Genomic DNA, 18,666 nt, shown 5'->3' on the forward strand with positions numbered 1-18,666 from the left:
GAAAATATAACTTTGTTAACCTGGTATAAATTCAAACTGTGTAAAGCATCCAATAGTCATTTTCTCCAAGTTGCAAACTGTTAAAATATATTTTCTAAATCTCATTTGGATTCTGAATAATAGCTAAATACTCTATTCCACATATTTACCAGTAAGCAATGATATAATTCTATATGATTTTAGTTAAGAATATAAAACATTTATCAATTTAGTTGAATGTTGCCCTCTTAAATGAGCATTGTTTATCATCACTTTGTAGGGTGTTTTCTATTTTTAGTTTGGTGATATTTTGGATCACTAATAAGTGATTATCAAATGAAGAAATTGATGCTTTGAATTGTCACTAATACACAGCACTATTTAAAATCTTTGTTATACCTTAAGTCTAAGAAATACATCCTGTAAGCATGAGCACCATGAATACCACATATACACATCTATTATATAAATATTTTAGATTTAAGATATTATATGACTTGGAAATTCACATTCTTACATTTACATTAACATGATAAATTATATTACTAATCTTTTAAAATTGAAGTACTATATTTTATATGAGCTGAAAGACAGAAACTTTTCAGCTTACTGGCTCCAATTCTGGTAATATTACATATTGGCTAGAATAAAACACTATACAGTACACTGTCTAAAATCATCTATTCGTGTATAGCCTCTAGATTAACTAGTGCCTATCAGTGTTCTCTATTGGTGGGTACTTCTGAAACTACTCAAGAATTTCAAAGAAATCAAACTGTAATGAATTGTGGTTCTTTTTTTTTTTTTAAGATTTTATTTATTTATTTGACAGAGAGAGAGCACGAGTCAGAGAGCATGAGTGGGGGGAGGAGACTCCCCACTGAGTAGGGAGCCCCATGTGGGGCTTGATCCCAGGACCCTGGGATCATGACCTGAGCTGAAGGCAGACGCTTAACTGACTGAGCCACCCAGGCGCCCCTGAATTGTGGTTCTTAAGAGTCTCAAACATAGGACACAAAGTCAGCAATCAAAAGTGTTGACTTTGATCTATACAGATCTTTTCTGTTTCACATTTGACATTTCTTTTCATTGCCAGTGGCAGTAAAAATCAACCAGGGTATGTTTCCCAAATGTTTTCTTTTTTCTTTGAAGTTTGGCCAGCCAGAGAGAAAATGTTCTCAGATGAGCAAGTATAAAAATAAGGGCTTCAGAGGATTTTTTGTTTGTTTTTCTTCAGGGTTATAATATCAAACCAATGTATACCAAAACCTTTTTTCTCTGAAGCCCAAACCCAGCAGTTAATTCTTCTTTGAGAAGGACCTAAATCTGTGCTGATACAATAGCCACCAGCCACACATAGTTATTGAACATATGAAATATGGCTAGCTGGAATTCAGATAGATGTACTGTACCTGTAAAATACATATCAAATTTCAAGGCTTAATATGAAAAAGAATGTAAAATATATTAATTTTTATATTGATTACATGTTGGAATGATGATATTTTGGATACACTGCTTTAAGTGAAACATATCAATAAAATTAATTCCACCTGTTCCTTTTTGCTTTATTTAAATGTGTCCTGGACAACTTATAATTACACATTTTATTATATTTCCATTTGACAGTGCTGATCAAAATCAATTATATTAAATCACTTGAAATTTAAGACTTCTGGGCTATGTTCTCAGATTGACAATTTACTTAATGAGAAAGTTGTTGTTTCAATAATCAATTTTTGTGTGTATCTTAAAATATTTTCAATAGTGTATTTTCAAAGTTTATTTCAAACAAAAAATTTCCCTCATTATAGACCCAGATTTTGGTGTGGTATCTATAAATGGAAGTAAATAAATATTTTATTTTTGTTACATCATTCAAATAGAATCAAATTTAAGACATATTATTAATAATATTAACATTATACTTTATGAAATAAAGATTATTATTCTAATTAGTTATAGCAGAAATAAGTATTCAGAACCTTTTCAATGTTTACAGCTCATTTAAACAAGTCAGCCATATTTTACCAACAAGCAACAAATATGTCACTTAGTAATGCCATTTATTTCACATACATGGATTTTAAAAAGGCAAATAGTATAAAACCAGAACATAAACTGAAAAGAATACATTTTTTATATACTGTTTCAAAGCTATGCTGAGTTTTTATCACAACGAGAACACTGCAGTGCCACACCTATTTTCTAACTTTAATAAAAAAACATTGAAAAGCAATACAATTTTATCATAAAGTACATTTTTTCTAGTTCCATGTGTCAGTGAATAATATATAATGAATATGGTGACATGGAATTATTTCATATTACCTGAAGAAGGCAATTTTCAATGTTAAAATATCCAAATGCTCTAATAAAACTTAATTCCTTTCATAAATATTGTTCTATGCCATTCTAGCGTCTACTGTTAGTAATCTAACATAAAACTAACAAAACTGCATTTTGATTTTATCCTTCAGTCTGAGAATTTAGGGAGCTATTAGATTAACATAAAGGGATTAATATTATGGCCTGTGGAATAAGTTTGTCATTTGGAAAGTTATACATGCATTTTCATTAACTTCTGGCCATGAAAAGAAAAAGTATGAAAAGACATTATTTTCTCTAATTGACATATGAAAATTTCCATATCTATCATTCATAAGAATGAATTATGTTTTATGTTCACAAACACTTATAACTAAATACTCAGATGAAGATAGGTGAGGCGATTAATTTGACTGAGAGGTAATCCATTTTTCTAGTCTCTTTAGGAACTTCTACCTCACCCTGCTTCCCCACCTCTCACATTCATCCCTAAAGAGTTCCTGATTCAAATTCAACAACTCAAGTCTAAAGTAATGAATTCCTAAATTACAACTGATTATTTAGTACTAACAATAGGTATAGGAAACTAGCTCAAGAACAGATCCTTGAGAGTTATCTGAGAGCCAGAAAGGTAAGGGTTGTCTAATAAAACAGTGTAAGGTTATGTCAAAAATTAGCTTGGGTAGCTGAGCATTACTGTGGAAAGCAGACAAATGACTGCAGGTAAACAAAGCAGTTGACATTCTACTGCTCAAACAATAAACCTCAATGAAAACAGAAAATGTAATTAATATACCTGAAACTCAGTCTTGAATTAAAACATGTCCAAAAAAAGGAAAGTACACTTGAAAACAAATATAATAAAACAAATTGGGGCACCTGGGTGGCTCAAGCAGTTAAGCATCTGCCTTCAGCTTGGGTCATGATCCCAGCGTCCTGGGATCGAGCTCTGCATCAGACTCCCTGCTCAGTGGGGACTCTGCTTTTCCTTCTCCCTCTGTCATTCCCCCTGCTTTTGCTCTCTGGCCCTCTTTCTCTGTCAAATAAATAAATAAAATCTTTAAAAAAACAAATTAACTTATAAATGTTTATTAATATATATTTTCCGAGGAGGAGGTACTAAAGAATTTGCTCTAAATGAATTGACAAGTGTATATTTGCAATTTCTTCCTTGAAGACGAGTAAAGCACTGCCAGGAGTAAAAGTGTTTCTTTTACTACTAAGAACTTGCACATATATATCTAATTTACTATGAGGGGAAAAAATCTACATATTTTTGTACTTAAGAAAATAACTCAATTTCATCCCTGGTAAACAGTCAGCCTTCAATAGACCAGTTGTATGAATAAAATAATATTAGTCACATACATTTATGATTAGGGTCAGAGAGAGCTTTTTCCTTTATGTGCTAGCATTTAATTATAAAAAAAACATGCTTAAGAAATTGTATTGAGATGAATAATATCAAGTCTATTCAAATAAGCTGATAATGGAAAGTGGATATATAAAATATGGTATGAAACTTATAAAATATAACCATAAAAGGTACTATGGTGTTTCAGTGCAGCTTGGAGTAAGAACCCAACTGCATTATGAACATACTAAATAAATATGCAATTAGAGCAAAATTTAAAATAGAAGTTTAATTGCAATGGTCATGGCTCATTGGTGTACTGATAAAAGTTCAAAAATCTAAACAATAGTAATGTCTTACACTGGTATAGTGCTTTAGAAACTATCAAATTCCTATATTATTTACCATAACTTTGCCTCAGTTTCCACTATTTCAAAAATAAAGAAAATAATAGAACTTACACATAGAAGTATCATAAGTTTTAAAAACATTTACAGATTATCAGGGAGAGTATCTAGAACACAGTATACACTTAAATACTAACTAATGTGTTTTTGTTCATTATTATATCATCATGTTTAAGCAGCCTGACTTCTCTGTGAGGGTTAAGTATAAATATGATCACTACAATTTTTTTTAAATGTGCGAAAAAAATATAGAGTCTGTGTTTAAGTAACTTGGCCAAATGTACACATCTAGTCAGGTGTAGAACTGTCATTAGAACTCGAGATGATCTGGTTCACCTTCAAATGCTCTTTCCACCATACCTTGGAATGTTATGATCAAAACATCTGGACTTGTGAGGAGGGAAGATGACAGAGTAAGAGGTTCCTGAGCTCACAGCATCCCAAGTACACATCAAGGAGAAGAGAGAGAATGGGGTAGAAAACTTATTTAAAGAATAATAACTGAAAACCTCCCTAAACTGGGGAAGAAAACAGACACCCAGACACAGGAAGCAAAGAGATACCCTAGTAATATAAACCTAAGGAAGTCCACACCAAGAAACATAATAATTCAAATAGCAAAAAGTAATGATAAAGAGAATTTTAAAATAAGCAAGAGAAAACATTTACTTTAAAGGAAAACCCCATAAGGCTATCAGCTAATTTTTCAGCAGAAACTGCAGGCCAGAAGGAAGTGGCATGATACATTCAAAGTGCTGTAAGAAAAAAAAAAATGCAACCAAGAATGATCTACTCAGCAAAGTTATCATTCAGAATAGAAGAAGAGACAAAAAGTTTCCCAAACAAGAGTTAGTTTTCACCTTTAAACAAACCTTAGAAGAAATTTTAAAGGGAACTCCTTAAGTAGAAAGAAAAGGCCATAACTAGAAATAAATTATAAATGGAAGAAAAAATCACAGGTAAAAGCAAACATATAGAAAAGGTAGTAGATTAATCACTTATAAGCCAGTATAGAGGTTAAAACACTAAAGCGGTAAAAATCAATTATATCTACCAAAATTAGGTAAGGAATACACAAAATTTAAAAAATTGTAAAATAAGACATCACATACATAAAACAGAGGGGAATAAAAATTTAATGCTTTTGGAATGGGTTTGAACTTAAGTTAACATCAACTTAATATGGACTGCTATATGTTTAAGATGTTATATATGAATCTGATGGTAAGCACAAGTCAAAAACTTATAATAGATCCAAAAACAATAAAGAAAAAGGAATCCAAGCATAACACTGAAGAAAGTCATCAAACTACATCAAAGACAGCAAGAGAAGAAACAACAGAACTACCAAAAACAACCAGAAAACAATTAACAAAATGGCAATAAATACATACCTATCAATAATTAATTTAAATGTAAATAGACTAAAAGCTGGGTAGCTATACTTATATCAAACAAAATGGATGTTAAAACAAAAACTATAGCAAGAAACAAAGAAGGGTACTACATAATATTAAAGAAATCAATCCAGCAAGAAGATATAATTATAAATATTTATGCACCCAAAATTGGAGCCCATGAACACACAAAGCAAATATTAGCAGACATAAAGAGGGAATTTGACAGTAATACAATAATAGTAGAAGACTTTAACACCCCACTTACATCAAAGGATAGATAATCCAGACAGAAAATCAACAAGGAAACAGTGGATTTGAATGACATATTAGACCAGATCAACCTAACAGATATATACACAACATTCCATGTAAAACTATCAGAATACACATTCTATTGAAGTGCACATGGAATGTTCTTCAGGATAGGTTACATGTTAGGTCACAAACAAGTCTTGACATTTAAGATTAAAATTATATCAAGCATTTATTTTCTCAAACACAACAGTATGAAACTCGAAACCAATTTAAAAAATCAGGAAAAAAGCATACACATGAAGGTTAAACAATGTGCCACTAAACAACCAATAGGTCAATAAAAAAAAAAATCAAAGAGGAAATAAAAAAAAAAATACATGGACAAGTGAAAAAGGAAACATAATAGTACAAAATCTTTGGGATGGAGCAAATACAGTTCTAAGAAGGAAGTTTATAGCGATATATGCCTAACTCAAGAAACAAGAAAAATGTCCTCCTCCTGCTCCTGCTTGCTCAGGCTCAGGCTCCGGCACTGGCTCTGCCTCCTCCCAGCCACCCAGGGCCAGGGCAAAGTGAGGTTGTAAAAATCCATGTGGAACGGCCCCAGGTCGAGCATCAGAAATTTGGCTGTCAGTTCAGATGTGGCAGTGGGGTCAATCCAAAACCTTTCTAGAGGGTAAAAGAGTTTACTTTTAAGAGGGGGATACTGAAAAGATGGCGGAGGAGTAGGGGACCCTATTCCAACCGGTCCCCAGAATTGAGCTGGATATCTACCAGACCACTCTGAACACCCATGAAATCAGCCTGAGATGTAAGAAGATAGATCTGGATCTCTACAAACAGAATATCATAGGCAGTTGGATTTGAGGTATGAAGTGGGGAGCCATGATTCTGCAGACAGATGTTGGAAGATAAAAGGAAGGAGGAGGGAACCGTGGCGATCCTACACCACTGGTGAGCAATAACCTCCCGTGCTGGGGACAAGGCACAGACTCACAGACCAGTAGCAACGGGGAAAGGACTTTAGGGCAGTTCCCTGGACTGAAACCCAGAGCGGAGAGACCGCACATGTGAACTGGGGGTGGCTGGCAGTTTTAGAAGCACAAAGGGCAGAGGTGTGCCCGACCTGGAGGCAAGGACTGGGAGCACTGCTGAAGGGCACACAACCCAGGATGCTGCAGTTTATAGCAGCGCAGACAGAGATAGTATGGCCTGGAGAGCTCACTGAAGAACAGATTATGATCTCTCTGCTCTGAGGCAGAGGGTTGGAAATGATCAGTTCTGCTCTGACTCTTGAAAGAGATGTGGAAAGCAACCAGGGAAAGCCGCCACAGAAAAAAAGCCCCTCAAAACCGGTTTTAACTGAGCCCATTCCCCCCCACAGGGGGCAGGGCAACTCTGCCCAAACAAGGTTGCCTGAGTAACAGCATGGCAGGCCCCTCCCGCAGAAGACAGGCTGGGAGAACAAGAGACCGACAATACTAGGGTCGCTGCAAAACAGGTGCATCTTGCTTGGGTTCTGGTCAATAATTTGGACTCTCTGCATTCCTTCACCACACCTCAACAGAATGACTAGGAGGAGGAACCCCCAAAATAGGAACTACTCAGAGACTGTGACTTCTGCCACAGATTTACATATGGATACAGATATAACCAAGATGTCAGAGATGAAATTCAGGGTAGCAATAGTGAAGACAATAGCTAGAATGGAGAAATCGATTAATGGCAACATAGAGTCTCTAAGACCGAAATGAAAGCTGAACTGGCAGAACTTAATAATGTTATCAATGAGATCCAATCTAATCTAGATAATCTAACAGCTAGGGTAAGCGAGGCAAATGAACGAATTAGTAATTGAGAAGACCAATTAATAGACAAGGAGGGAGAAGAGGAGGCCAGGGAAAAACAACTCAGAATCCATGAAAATAGAATCAGAGAAATAAGTGACACCATTAAACATTCCAACGTCAGAATTATTGGGATCCCTGAGTGGGTGGAGAGAGAGGACTAGAAGATATAATTGAACAAATCGTAGTGAGAACTTCCCTAATCTGGGGAATGAAACAAACATTTGTGTCTGAGAGGCAGAGAGGGCCCCTCCAAAGATCAAGGAAAAAGGCCAACACCCTGGCATGTAAGAGTACAATTCACAAATCTTAGAACCAAGGAAATGAAATTAAGGGCAGTTAAGGGAAAGAGATTCCTTACATACAGAAGGAGGAACATCAGAATAACGTCAGACCTATCCACAGAGACCTGGCAAGCCAGAACGGGCTGACAAGACATATTCAGGGTACTAAATGAGAAGAACATGCAGCCAAGAATATTTTATCCAGCAAGGCTGTCATTTAGAATGGATGGAGAGATGCAGAGCTTCCAAGAACAGCAGAAACTGAAAGAATATGTGACCACTAAGCCGGCCCTGCAAGAAATATTAAGGGGGGGGGGTTTATAAAAGGAGAAAGACCCCAAGAGTGATATAGAAAAGAAATTTACAGAGACAATCTATAAAAACAAGGTCTTCACAGGCAACCTGAGGACAATAAATTCATATCTTTCAATAATCACTCTCAACGTGAACGGCCTAAATGCTCCCATAAAACGGCACAGGGTTGCAGATTGGATAAAAAGACAGGACCCACCCATATGCTGTTTCCAAGACAGACTCATTTGAACCTAAAGATACATCCAGACTGAAGTGAAGGGATGGAGATCCATCTTCAATGCCAACAGACCTCAAAAGAAAGCTGAGGTAGCAATTCTTATATCAGACAAATTCGACTGAACTAAACACTGTAGTTAGAGACACAGAAGGACACTATATCATTCTTAAAGGGTCTATCCAACAAGAAGATCTAACAACTGCAAATATCTATGCCCCCAACATGGGAGCAGACACCTACATAAGCCAGCTGTTAACTGAAATAAAGACTCATAGTGATAATAATATGTTAATTGTAGGAGAATCAGTACTCCACTCTCAGCAATAGACAGATCATCTAAGCAGAAAATCAACAAAGAAACAAGAGCTTTGAATGACACACTGGACCAGATGGACCTCATAGATATATACAGAACATTGCACCCTAAAAGAACAGAATACTCATTCTTCTCAAGCACACATGGAACTTTCTCCAGAATAGACCACATACTGGGTCACTAATCAGGTCTCAAACAATACCAAAAGAATGATATTACTCCCTGCATCCTCTCATACCCTAGTGCTTTAAAACTGGAACTCAATCACAAGAAAAACTTTGGCAGAAATTCAAACACTTGGAAGCTAAACACTCTGCTCAAGAATGTTTGGGTCAACCAGGAAATCAAAGAAGAACTTAAACAATTAATGGAAACCAATGAGAATGAAAACACATCAGTCCAAAACGTATGGGATACTGCAAAGACAGTCCTAAGGGGGAAATACATAGCCATCCAAGACTCACTCAAAAAAATAGAAAAATCCAGAATTCACCAACTAACTTTACACCTTAAAGAACTAGAGAAAAAACAACAAATGATGCCTAAGCCATGCATTAGAAGAGAAATAATTAAGATTAGAGCAGAAATCAGTGAATTAGAAACCAGAAACACAGTAGATCAGATCAACGAACAAGAAGCTGATTCTTTGAAAGAAGTAATAAGATCGATAAATGACTGGCCAGACTTATCCAGAAGAAAGGAGAAAGGACCCAAATTAATAAAATTACGAATGAAAGGGGAGAGATCACAACTAACACCAAGGAAATAGAAACAATTATTAGAAATTATTATCAACAACTCTATACCAATAAATTGAGCAACCTGGAAGAAATCGATGCCTTCCTGGAAACCTATAAGCTGTCAAGACTGAAACAGGAAGAAATTGACAACCTGAATAGGCCAATAACCAGTAACGAGATTGAAGCAGTGATTCAAAACCTCCCAAAAAACAAGAGTCCAGCGTCTGATGGATTCCCTGGGGAATTCTCCCAAACATTCAAAGAAGAAATAATACCTATTCTCCTGAAGCTGTTTCAAAAAATAGAAACAGAGGGAAAGCTTCCAGACTCATTCTATGAGGCCAGCATTACGTTAATCCCCAAACCAGGCAAAGAACCCATCAAAAAAGAGAATTTCAGACTGATATCCCTGATGAATATGGATTCCAGAATCCTCAACAAAATCCTAGCTAATAGGATCCAACAATACATTAAAAGGATCATCCACCACGACCTAGTGGGATTTATCCCAGGGATGTAAGGGTGGTTCAACATTCACAAATCAATCAATGTGATAGAACGCATTAATAAGACAAGAGAGAAGAACCATATGGTCCTCTCAATTGGTGCAGAAAAAACATTTGACAAAATACAGCATCCTTTCCTGATTAAAACTCTTCAGAGTATAGGATAGAAGGAACATCCCTCAAGTTCATAAAATCCATCTATGAAAATCCCACAGCATATATCATCCCCAATGGGGAAAAGCTGAGAGCCTTTCCCTTAAGATCAGAAATACGTCAAGGATTCCCACTCTCATCACTATTGTTCAACATAGTACTAGAAGTCCTAGCAACACCAATCAGACAACATAAAGAAATAAAATGTATTCAAATTGGAACAAAGAAGTCAAAGTCTCTCTTTCTGTAGACAACATGATAGTTTATGTGGAAAATCCAAAAGACTCCACCCCCAAGTTCCTAGAACTCATACAGTAATTCAGTAATGTGGCAGGATACAAAATCAATGCACAGAAATCAGGTGCTTTCTTATACACTAACAGTGCAACTGTAGAAAGAGAAATTAGAGAAATGATTCCATTTACAATAGCACCAAAACCCGTAAGATACCTCGGAATAAACCTAACCAAAGAGGTAAAGATCTATACTCTAGGAACTACAGAACACTCATGAACGAAACTGAAGAAGACACAAAAAGATGGAAAAACTTTCCATGCTCATGGATCGGAAGAATAAACAAGGTTAAAATATCTATGCTACTCAGAGCAATTTATACCTTCAATGCTATCCCAATCAAAATTCCAATGCCATATATCAAAGTGGTGGACCAAACAATCCTAAAATTTGTATGGAATCAGAAAAGATCCAGAATCACCAAGGAAATGTGGAAAAAGAAAAACAACATTGGGGGCATTACGTTGCCCAATTTCAAGCTATATTACAAAGCAGTGATCACCAAGATAGTATGGTACTGGCACAAAAACCGACATAGAACAATGGAACAGAATAGAGAGCCCAGGTATGGACCCTCAACTCTATGGTCAAATAATCTTCGACACAGCAGGAAAAAATATGCAGTGGAGAAAAGACAGTCTCTTCAATAAATGGTGCTGGGAAGATTTGACAGCCACATGCAGAAGAATGAAACTCGACCATTCTCTAACACCATACACAAAGATAAACTCAAAATGGATAAAGATCTCAATGTAAGACAGGAATCCATCAAAATCCTGGAGGAGAACATAGGCAGTAATGTCTTTGCCATCAGCCACAGCAACTTCTTTCAAGATTCATCTCCAAAGGCTAGTGAAACAAACAAAAAAATTAACTTTTGGGACTTCATCAAGATAAAAAGCTTCTGCACAGCAAAGGAAACAGTCAACAAAACAAAGAGGCAACCCACAGAATGGGAGAAGTTATTTGCAAATGACACTACAGAGAAAGGGCTCGTATCCAAGATCTATAAAGAACTTCTCAAACTCAACACCCAAAAAACAAATAATCAAGTCAAAAAATTGGCAGAAGACATGAACAGACACTTCTTCAAAGAAGACATACAAATGGCTAACAGACACATGAAAAAATGTTCATCATCGTTAGCCATTAGGGAAATTCAAATCAAAACCACATTGAGATATCACCTTACACCAGTTAAAATGGCAAAAATGGACAGGGAAAGAAACGACAAATGTTGGAGAGGTTGTGGAGAAAGGGGAACCCTCTTACACTGGTGGTGGGAAAGGAAGTTGGTATAGCTACTTTGGAAAACAGTGTGGATATGCCTCAAAAAATTAAAAATAGGGGCTCTTGGGTGGCTCAGTCGTTAAGCGTCTGCCTTCAGCTCAGGTCATGATCCCGGGGTCCTGGGATCGAGCCCCGCATCGGGCTCCAGCCACATCGGGATCCCTGCTTGGTGGGAAACCTGCTTCTCCCTCTCCCACTCCCCCTGCTTGTGGTCCCTCTCTTGCTGTGTCTCTCTCTGTCAAATAAATAAATAAAATCTTTAAAAAAAATAAAAATATAAAATAGAGCTACCCTATGACCCAGCAATTGCACTCCTGGGTATTTACCCCAAAGACACAGATGCAGTGAAAAGAAGGGACATATTCACCCCAATGTTCATAGCAGCAATGTCCACAATAGCCAAACTGTGGAAAGAGCCGAGATGCCCTTCAACAGATGAATGGATAAAGATGTGGTCCATATATACAATGGAATATTAGTCAGCCTTCAGAAAGGATGAATACCGAACTTTTACATCAACATGAATGGGACTGCAGGAGATTATGCTAAGTGAAATAAGTGAAGCAGAGAAAGTCAATTATCATATGGTTTCACTTCTTTATGGAACATAAGGAATATCATGGAGGACATTAGGAGAAGGAAGGGAAACATGAAGGGGTAAATCAAAGGGAGAGATGAACCATGAGAGACTATGGACTCCAAGAAACAAACTGAGGGTTTTAGAGGGGAGGGGGGTGGGGGGATGGGTTAGCCTGGTGATGGGTATTAAGGAGGGCATGTACTTCATGGAGCCCTGGGTGTTATAAGAAAACAATGAAGCGTGGATCACTACATCAAAAACTAATGTTGTATTGTATGGTGACTAACAAATCATAATAAAATAAAATTAAAAAAAAGAAACAAGAAAAATATCAAATAAATAACTTTACACCTAAGAGGGCAAGAAAAACGACAAACCCCAAAGCTCCTAAAAGTGAGAAAATTATAAAAATTAGAGAGACAATAATTGAAATCGAGACAAAAAAAAACAAACAAACAATAGAAAAGGTCAATGAAACCAAGAGCTGGCTCTTTGAAAAGATAAACAATTTGATAAATCTGTAGTCAAACTCATCAGGAAAAAGAGAGAAGGCTCAAATAAATCAATCAGAATTCAAGGTGGTGAAATATGAAGTGACACCATAGAAATATAAGGGATTGTAAGAGAATATTATGAAAAATTATATGCCAATAAATTGGCCAACCTAAAAGAAATGGATATAATCCTAGAAACACAATCTTCCAAAACTGAATCAGGAAGAAATATAAAATTTGGACAAACTGATTATGAGTAATGAAATTGAATGAGTAATCAAAAAACTCCCAACAAACAAGAGTCCAGGATGATATGTCTTCCCAGTTAAAATTCTACCAAACATTTAGGGATGCTTGTCGGCTCAGTCGGTTAAGCAGCTGCCTTCAGCCCAGCTCATGATACCAGGGTCCTGGGATCGAGTCCCACATTGGGCTCCTTGCTCAACAGGGAGCCTGCTTCTCCCTCTCTCTCCCTCTGCTTGTGCTCTCTCTGTGAAATAAATAAAATCTTTAAAAAAAATACATTCTACCAAACATTTAAGAAGAGTTAATACTTTTTCTTTTCAAACTATATCAAAAAATAGAAGACGAAGGAAAACTTCCAAATTCATTCTATGAGGCCATTGCCTTATGCCCAAACCAGATAAAAACATGAAAGAGAGAACTACAGGCTAATATTTGTGATGAACACAGATGCAAAAAAAAAAAAAAAAAAACAAAAAAAAACAAAAAAAAAACCTTACAAAAGTATTAGGAAACCAAATTTAACAATATATTAAAAGGATCATTTACCATGATCAAGTGGAATTGATTCCAGAGATGAAAATAGTTCAATGTTGACACATCAGTTAATAGGATATATCACATTAATGAGAGGGAAGATAAAAACCATATGATCACTTCAATAGTTTAGAAAACACACTTAACAGAATACATTTGTGCAACAAAGCAGATTCAGAGGGAACACATATCAATATTAAAAATGTCATATCTTAAAAACCCACAGCTAACATCATACTCGATGGTGAAATACTGAAAGCTTTTCTTCTAAGATCTGGAACAAGACAAGGATGTCCACTCTCAGCACTCTATTCAACATAGTACTGGAAGTCATAGCTACAGTGATCAGAAAAGAAAAAGAAATTAAAAAACATCCAAATTGGCAAGGAAAAAGTAAAACTGCTGCTATTTATAGATGACATGATACATGATATAGGGTTTTATATATATAACACCAGATTCCACCAAAAAACTAATAGAACTGATAAATGAATTCAGTAAAGTTATAGGATACAGAATTAATATACAGAAATATTTTGCATTTCCATACACTAATAATGAAGTAGCACAATGAGAAATTAAAAAAAAAAAAAATCACATCTGGAATTGCACCAAAAATAGCTAGGAATAAATTCAACCAAGGAAGTTAAAGACTTATACTCTGAAAACTATAAGATATTGATGAAATAAATTGAAGACAACACAAACAAATGGAAATTCATACCACGCTCATGGGTTAGAAAAATTAATATTGTCAAAATGTTCATATTACCGAGAGCAATTTACAGATTCATTGTAATCACTATCATAATACCAATAGCATTTTTCACAACACTAGTACAAATAATCCTAACATTTGTATAAAACCACAAAATTAATCTTGAAAATAAAGAACAAGGCTGGAGTTATCACAGTCCCAGATTTCAAGATATAATACAAAGCTATTGTAATCAAATAGTAGGGCACTAGTATGAAAATAGATACACAGATCAATGAAACAGGATAGAAATCCCAGAAATAAACCCACATATATATGGTCATTCAATCTATGAAAAAGCAGGGAAAAAGATTCAATGGGGAAAAGGCAGTCTTTTCAATAAATGGTTTGGGAAAATGGGACAGCTACATGCAAAAGAATGAAAATGGACCACTTTATTACATCATACACAAAAATAAATTCAAATTAGATTAAAAGCCTAAATATGAGACCTGATACCATAAAACTCCTAAAAGAAAATGTAAGCAATAATCTTGGAAATATACCCCAGCAACATTTTTATGGATCTATCTCCTCAGGTTAAGAAAACAAAAGCAAAAATTAAGTACTGGGACAACACCAAAACAAAAAGGTCTTGCAGAGCAAAGGAAACTATCAACAAAATGAAAAGGCAACCTGCTGAATGGGAAAAGATATTTGCAAATGATATATCTGATAAGGGGTTAACATTAAAAATATATAAAGAATCTATACAACTTAACACCAAAAACAAACAACCAGATTAAAAGATGAGCAGAGGACCTGAATAGATATATTTTCAAAGAATACATACAGATTACCAACAGACACATGAAAAGATGCTCCACATTACTAATAATCAGGAAAATTCCAATCAAAACTACAATGAGATATCACCTCATGCCAGTCAGAATGGCTAGTATGAAAAAGACAAGAAATGATAAGTGCTGATGAGGATGCAGAGGAAAGTGAACCCTTGTGCACTGTTGGTGGGAATGTAAATTGGTACACAATGAGATATCACTTCACACCTGTCAGAATGGATAAAATAAAAAACACAAGAAACAACAAGTGTTGGTAAGGATGTGGAGAAAAAGAAACCCTTGTGTTCTGTTGGTGGGAATGTACGCTGGTGCAGCTACTGTAGCAAACACTATGTAGTTTTTCAAAAAATTAAAAATAGAAATACCGTATGATCCAGTAATTCCACTACTGGGTATTTAACTAAAGAAAACAAAAACACTAATTTGAAAGAATACACACACCCTTCTGTTTATTTTAACATTATTTATAATAGCTATGATATGTTAGCAACCTAAGTGTCCATCAATAGATGAAGAGATAAAGATGTGGGTTATGTATACAATCAAATATTACTTAGCCATAAAAAAGAATGAGATGTTGCAATTTGCAACAACATGGATGGGCCTAGAAAGGATTATGCTAAGGGAACTAAGTCAGACAGACAATGAGAAATACCATATGATTTCACTTATATGTGAAATCAAAAAAAACAAAACAAATGAACAAAAATATCACAAAAACATACTCTTAAATACAGAAGACAAATTGGTGGTTGCCAAAGGGGAAGTGAGTGGGGGAATGGGAATAATAGATAAATGGGATTAAGAGATACAAACTTATAATTACAAAATTAATATGTCACAAAGATGAAAAGTACAACATAGAGAATATAGTCAATAATATTGTATGGGAAGAGATGGTGACTATACTTTTGGTAAGTGCTGAGTATTATATAGAATTATTGAATCACTATGTTGAATGCCTCAAAATAATATAACATTGTATCTCAATTATACTTCCATAATTATAATGATAATAATAATAAAAACACCTTCACTTTGTCTTACAACAACAAACACATTCCCACACCTATTAGATAGGTGTAATTCCTGAACAGTATTTTTCAGGGGATTCCTAAACACTAATGAGAAGGGAAGAGACAAAATGAAATACATACAATGCATCCACTTTCACCTGAATTACCCTATAAACATTGCATACTCAAGCTCACACAAGAACTGCTGCAGCACAATATAAAAAAGCCAAAACATTGAAGACATTTAAAATACTAAATAAATAAATAAATAGCATGCTGCTAGTATAGATATGTTTAAATTAAAGATTAATGGTGAGGTTCTTTACATAACAATTTAGATTTTTATGACTGATTTCAAGATTTATTTTTTGAGTATGATTTCCACTTGGTCAAAATATCAAAGGACTGTAAATTATATTTTAAAATAGAAGCATAAGAAGTGAAATAAATTATTGTTTTAAATAACAGTGGAACAACAGGTCAGGGACATCCTCAAATATGAAGTAGACAATAAAAAATAGGTGTGTGTATGCAGAGTGTAAATACTTTTGGAGCATTCAAAATATCCTGGAGCATTTTAAAACTTTATCAGCACAATAAAACGATATGCATTTGAACTGATTGCTTAAACTCCATAATTAAAGAAGTTTGTTTTCTGTTAACCTTAACTTATACAGATTCACTTGTAATCACACATTATAATTTGGCAAAGAAAATACATATTATTTACAAGTTCACAAAGCATGTAAACGATTATTTTGTTAGGTATGTAAACAACATATGCAATTTATAATCTAATTTGAATAAAAGTATAGAAAAGTAGAATTATATCTTGAATGCCTCCTCAGACAAAATGTTGAATATGCTTAAACTGTAAGAGAAGGAAAATGAATAATTAAATCTAGAGGTAAGTTAAAAGTAATTACTGTAAATCAAAAAATGTCTATAAGGTCATGTTAATTTTGCTATCTAAATAGTAATTACACATAACTTGGATAAAACATCCAGTTTCATGGATACCAGACTGACTGAATACCTTTTTTAGATATCAGTTCATGTTAAACATACTAAAAATGTGTTTGAAACAGTTGAAATTGCAATGTTTTATGATAACTGAAAAGAACAAAACTTCTTAAATCAAACACAAATTAGCAATTCATTTTAAAATGAAATATACATCATGATTATGGTTTATGTTGATTTCTACTGTACCTTTCTTTAGTCCAGGGATGAAAGCTAGAAAGAGAGTTTCATAAAGTTAAATACAATAAATATTTTGTCTTATTTCCAACATGTTATATTAATTTAACTAAACTGCAATGTATTGCAATATACTTTCAACTCCATTTTTCAGAGAATGTGACAACTGAGATAGATAAGGTAGAAGACTGATAACCCATAAAATCTCTCTCCTGTAATATATTTTTTTTCTAAAATCAGACCAAGCCTATGCTATATGCTAGCTTCTTGAGTAGTGATTAGTCCTTTCCCTATAGGGAATGTATTGTTGAACTCAACATTCTGCAAAATCTCAGTAGATTTTCTATTTTCATTGCCTATGATAGCTAAGTAGAGTCCTCTACTGAAATTTTCTCATGGAACCTCCTACAGGAATTGGAGTATAAAGAAAAACATTGTTTTTACTTAACACCTTGCTCTGCCTCCAAATCTGAGGTGGTAAAAAAATAATGGGAAAAAACAAAAATCAACAGACACTAACATGAGGATGACCCAATAGAAGTATTCTTAACTTGGTTAAGACACTTTATCTATAACATAGCTATTTTTCACAGCTAAAATTCATTTCTCACAATTAGAGTGTTGGGGATTAGAGAACATTACCATTATTTCCTAGGAAAATAAATTCAGGCATTGTATTATGGACTTCCCAGAAAACACTAAGATCATGCTTGACCTGGGATAATTAAAAAAGTCTACTTTTAAACAAAATAATTACATGTTTACAAACACTTGGATATATGTTGATCTGGACAATTACCAAAATTATTCTTTGTTAAGATTTTAAGATCAACAGTAGAAATGATTTCCTGATATATTTAAAATATGCTTGTAAGTATAAAAATGTTAAAGATAAACATTTTGAACCTGTTTAAAAATTGGTTTTATTTTTTTTTAAAGATTTCATTTATTTATTTGTCAGAGAGAGAGAGAGCAAGCAAGCACAAGCAGGGGGAGTGGCAGGCAGAGGGAGAAGTAGGCTTCCTGCTGAGCAAGGAGCCTGATGTGGGACTCGATCCCAGGACCCTGGGATCATGGCCTGAGCCGAAGGCAGATGCTTAACCAACTGAGCCACCCAGGCATCCCTAAAAATCAGTTTTAAATAAAATTAGAACATTATTGAGTAAGGAAAAGGTTAAGGTATAGGCAGGGAGAGATAGGAGGCCCCTGACTCCCCTGACTAGGCTCACACAGGTGACTATGTGAGCAGACTCACAGAAATTCCAAATGCTGAGGCGTACAAAACCAGAGATAAGGGAACAAACCAGAACACCTGGCCCTGAATGTTAGGGAGTATTTTTTTTTTTTTTTT

The 18,666-nt window shown here is 34.8% G+C and overlaps 1 protein-coding gene across 1 annotated transcript in view; it reads right to left on the reverse strand.

The window, feature by feature from the left end:
* The window catches only part of PCDH11X (protocadherin 11 X-linked), a 585,951-nt gene that overhangs the window by 130,930 nt on the left and 436,355 nt on the right, over positions 1 to 18,666 (reverse strand). Inside the window, exon 7 of the mRNA XM_032389982.1 lies at positions 17,328 to 17,351. Within this exon, the coding sequence (XP_032245873.1) occupies positions 17,328 to 17,351 (24 nt within the window). The remainder of the gene's footprint in view (positions 1 to 17,327; positions 17,352 to 18,666) is intronic.

Source organism: Phoca vitulina, unplaced genomic scaffold, assembly GCF_004348235.1.
Source record: "Phoca vitulina isolate PV1807 unplaced genomic scaffold, GSC_HSeal_1.0 scaffold57, whole genome shotgun sequence".
In the NCBI taxonomy this organism is placed as follows: Eukaryota; Metazoa; Chordata; class Mammalia; order Carnivora; family Phocidae; genus Phoca; species Phoca vitulina.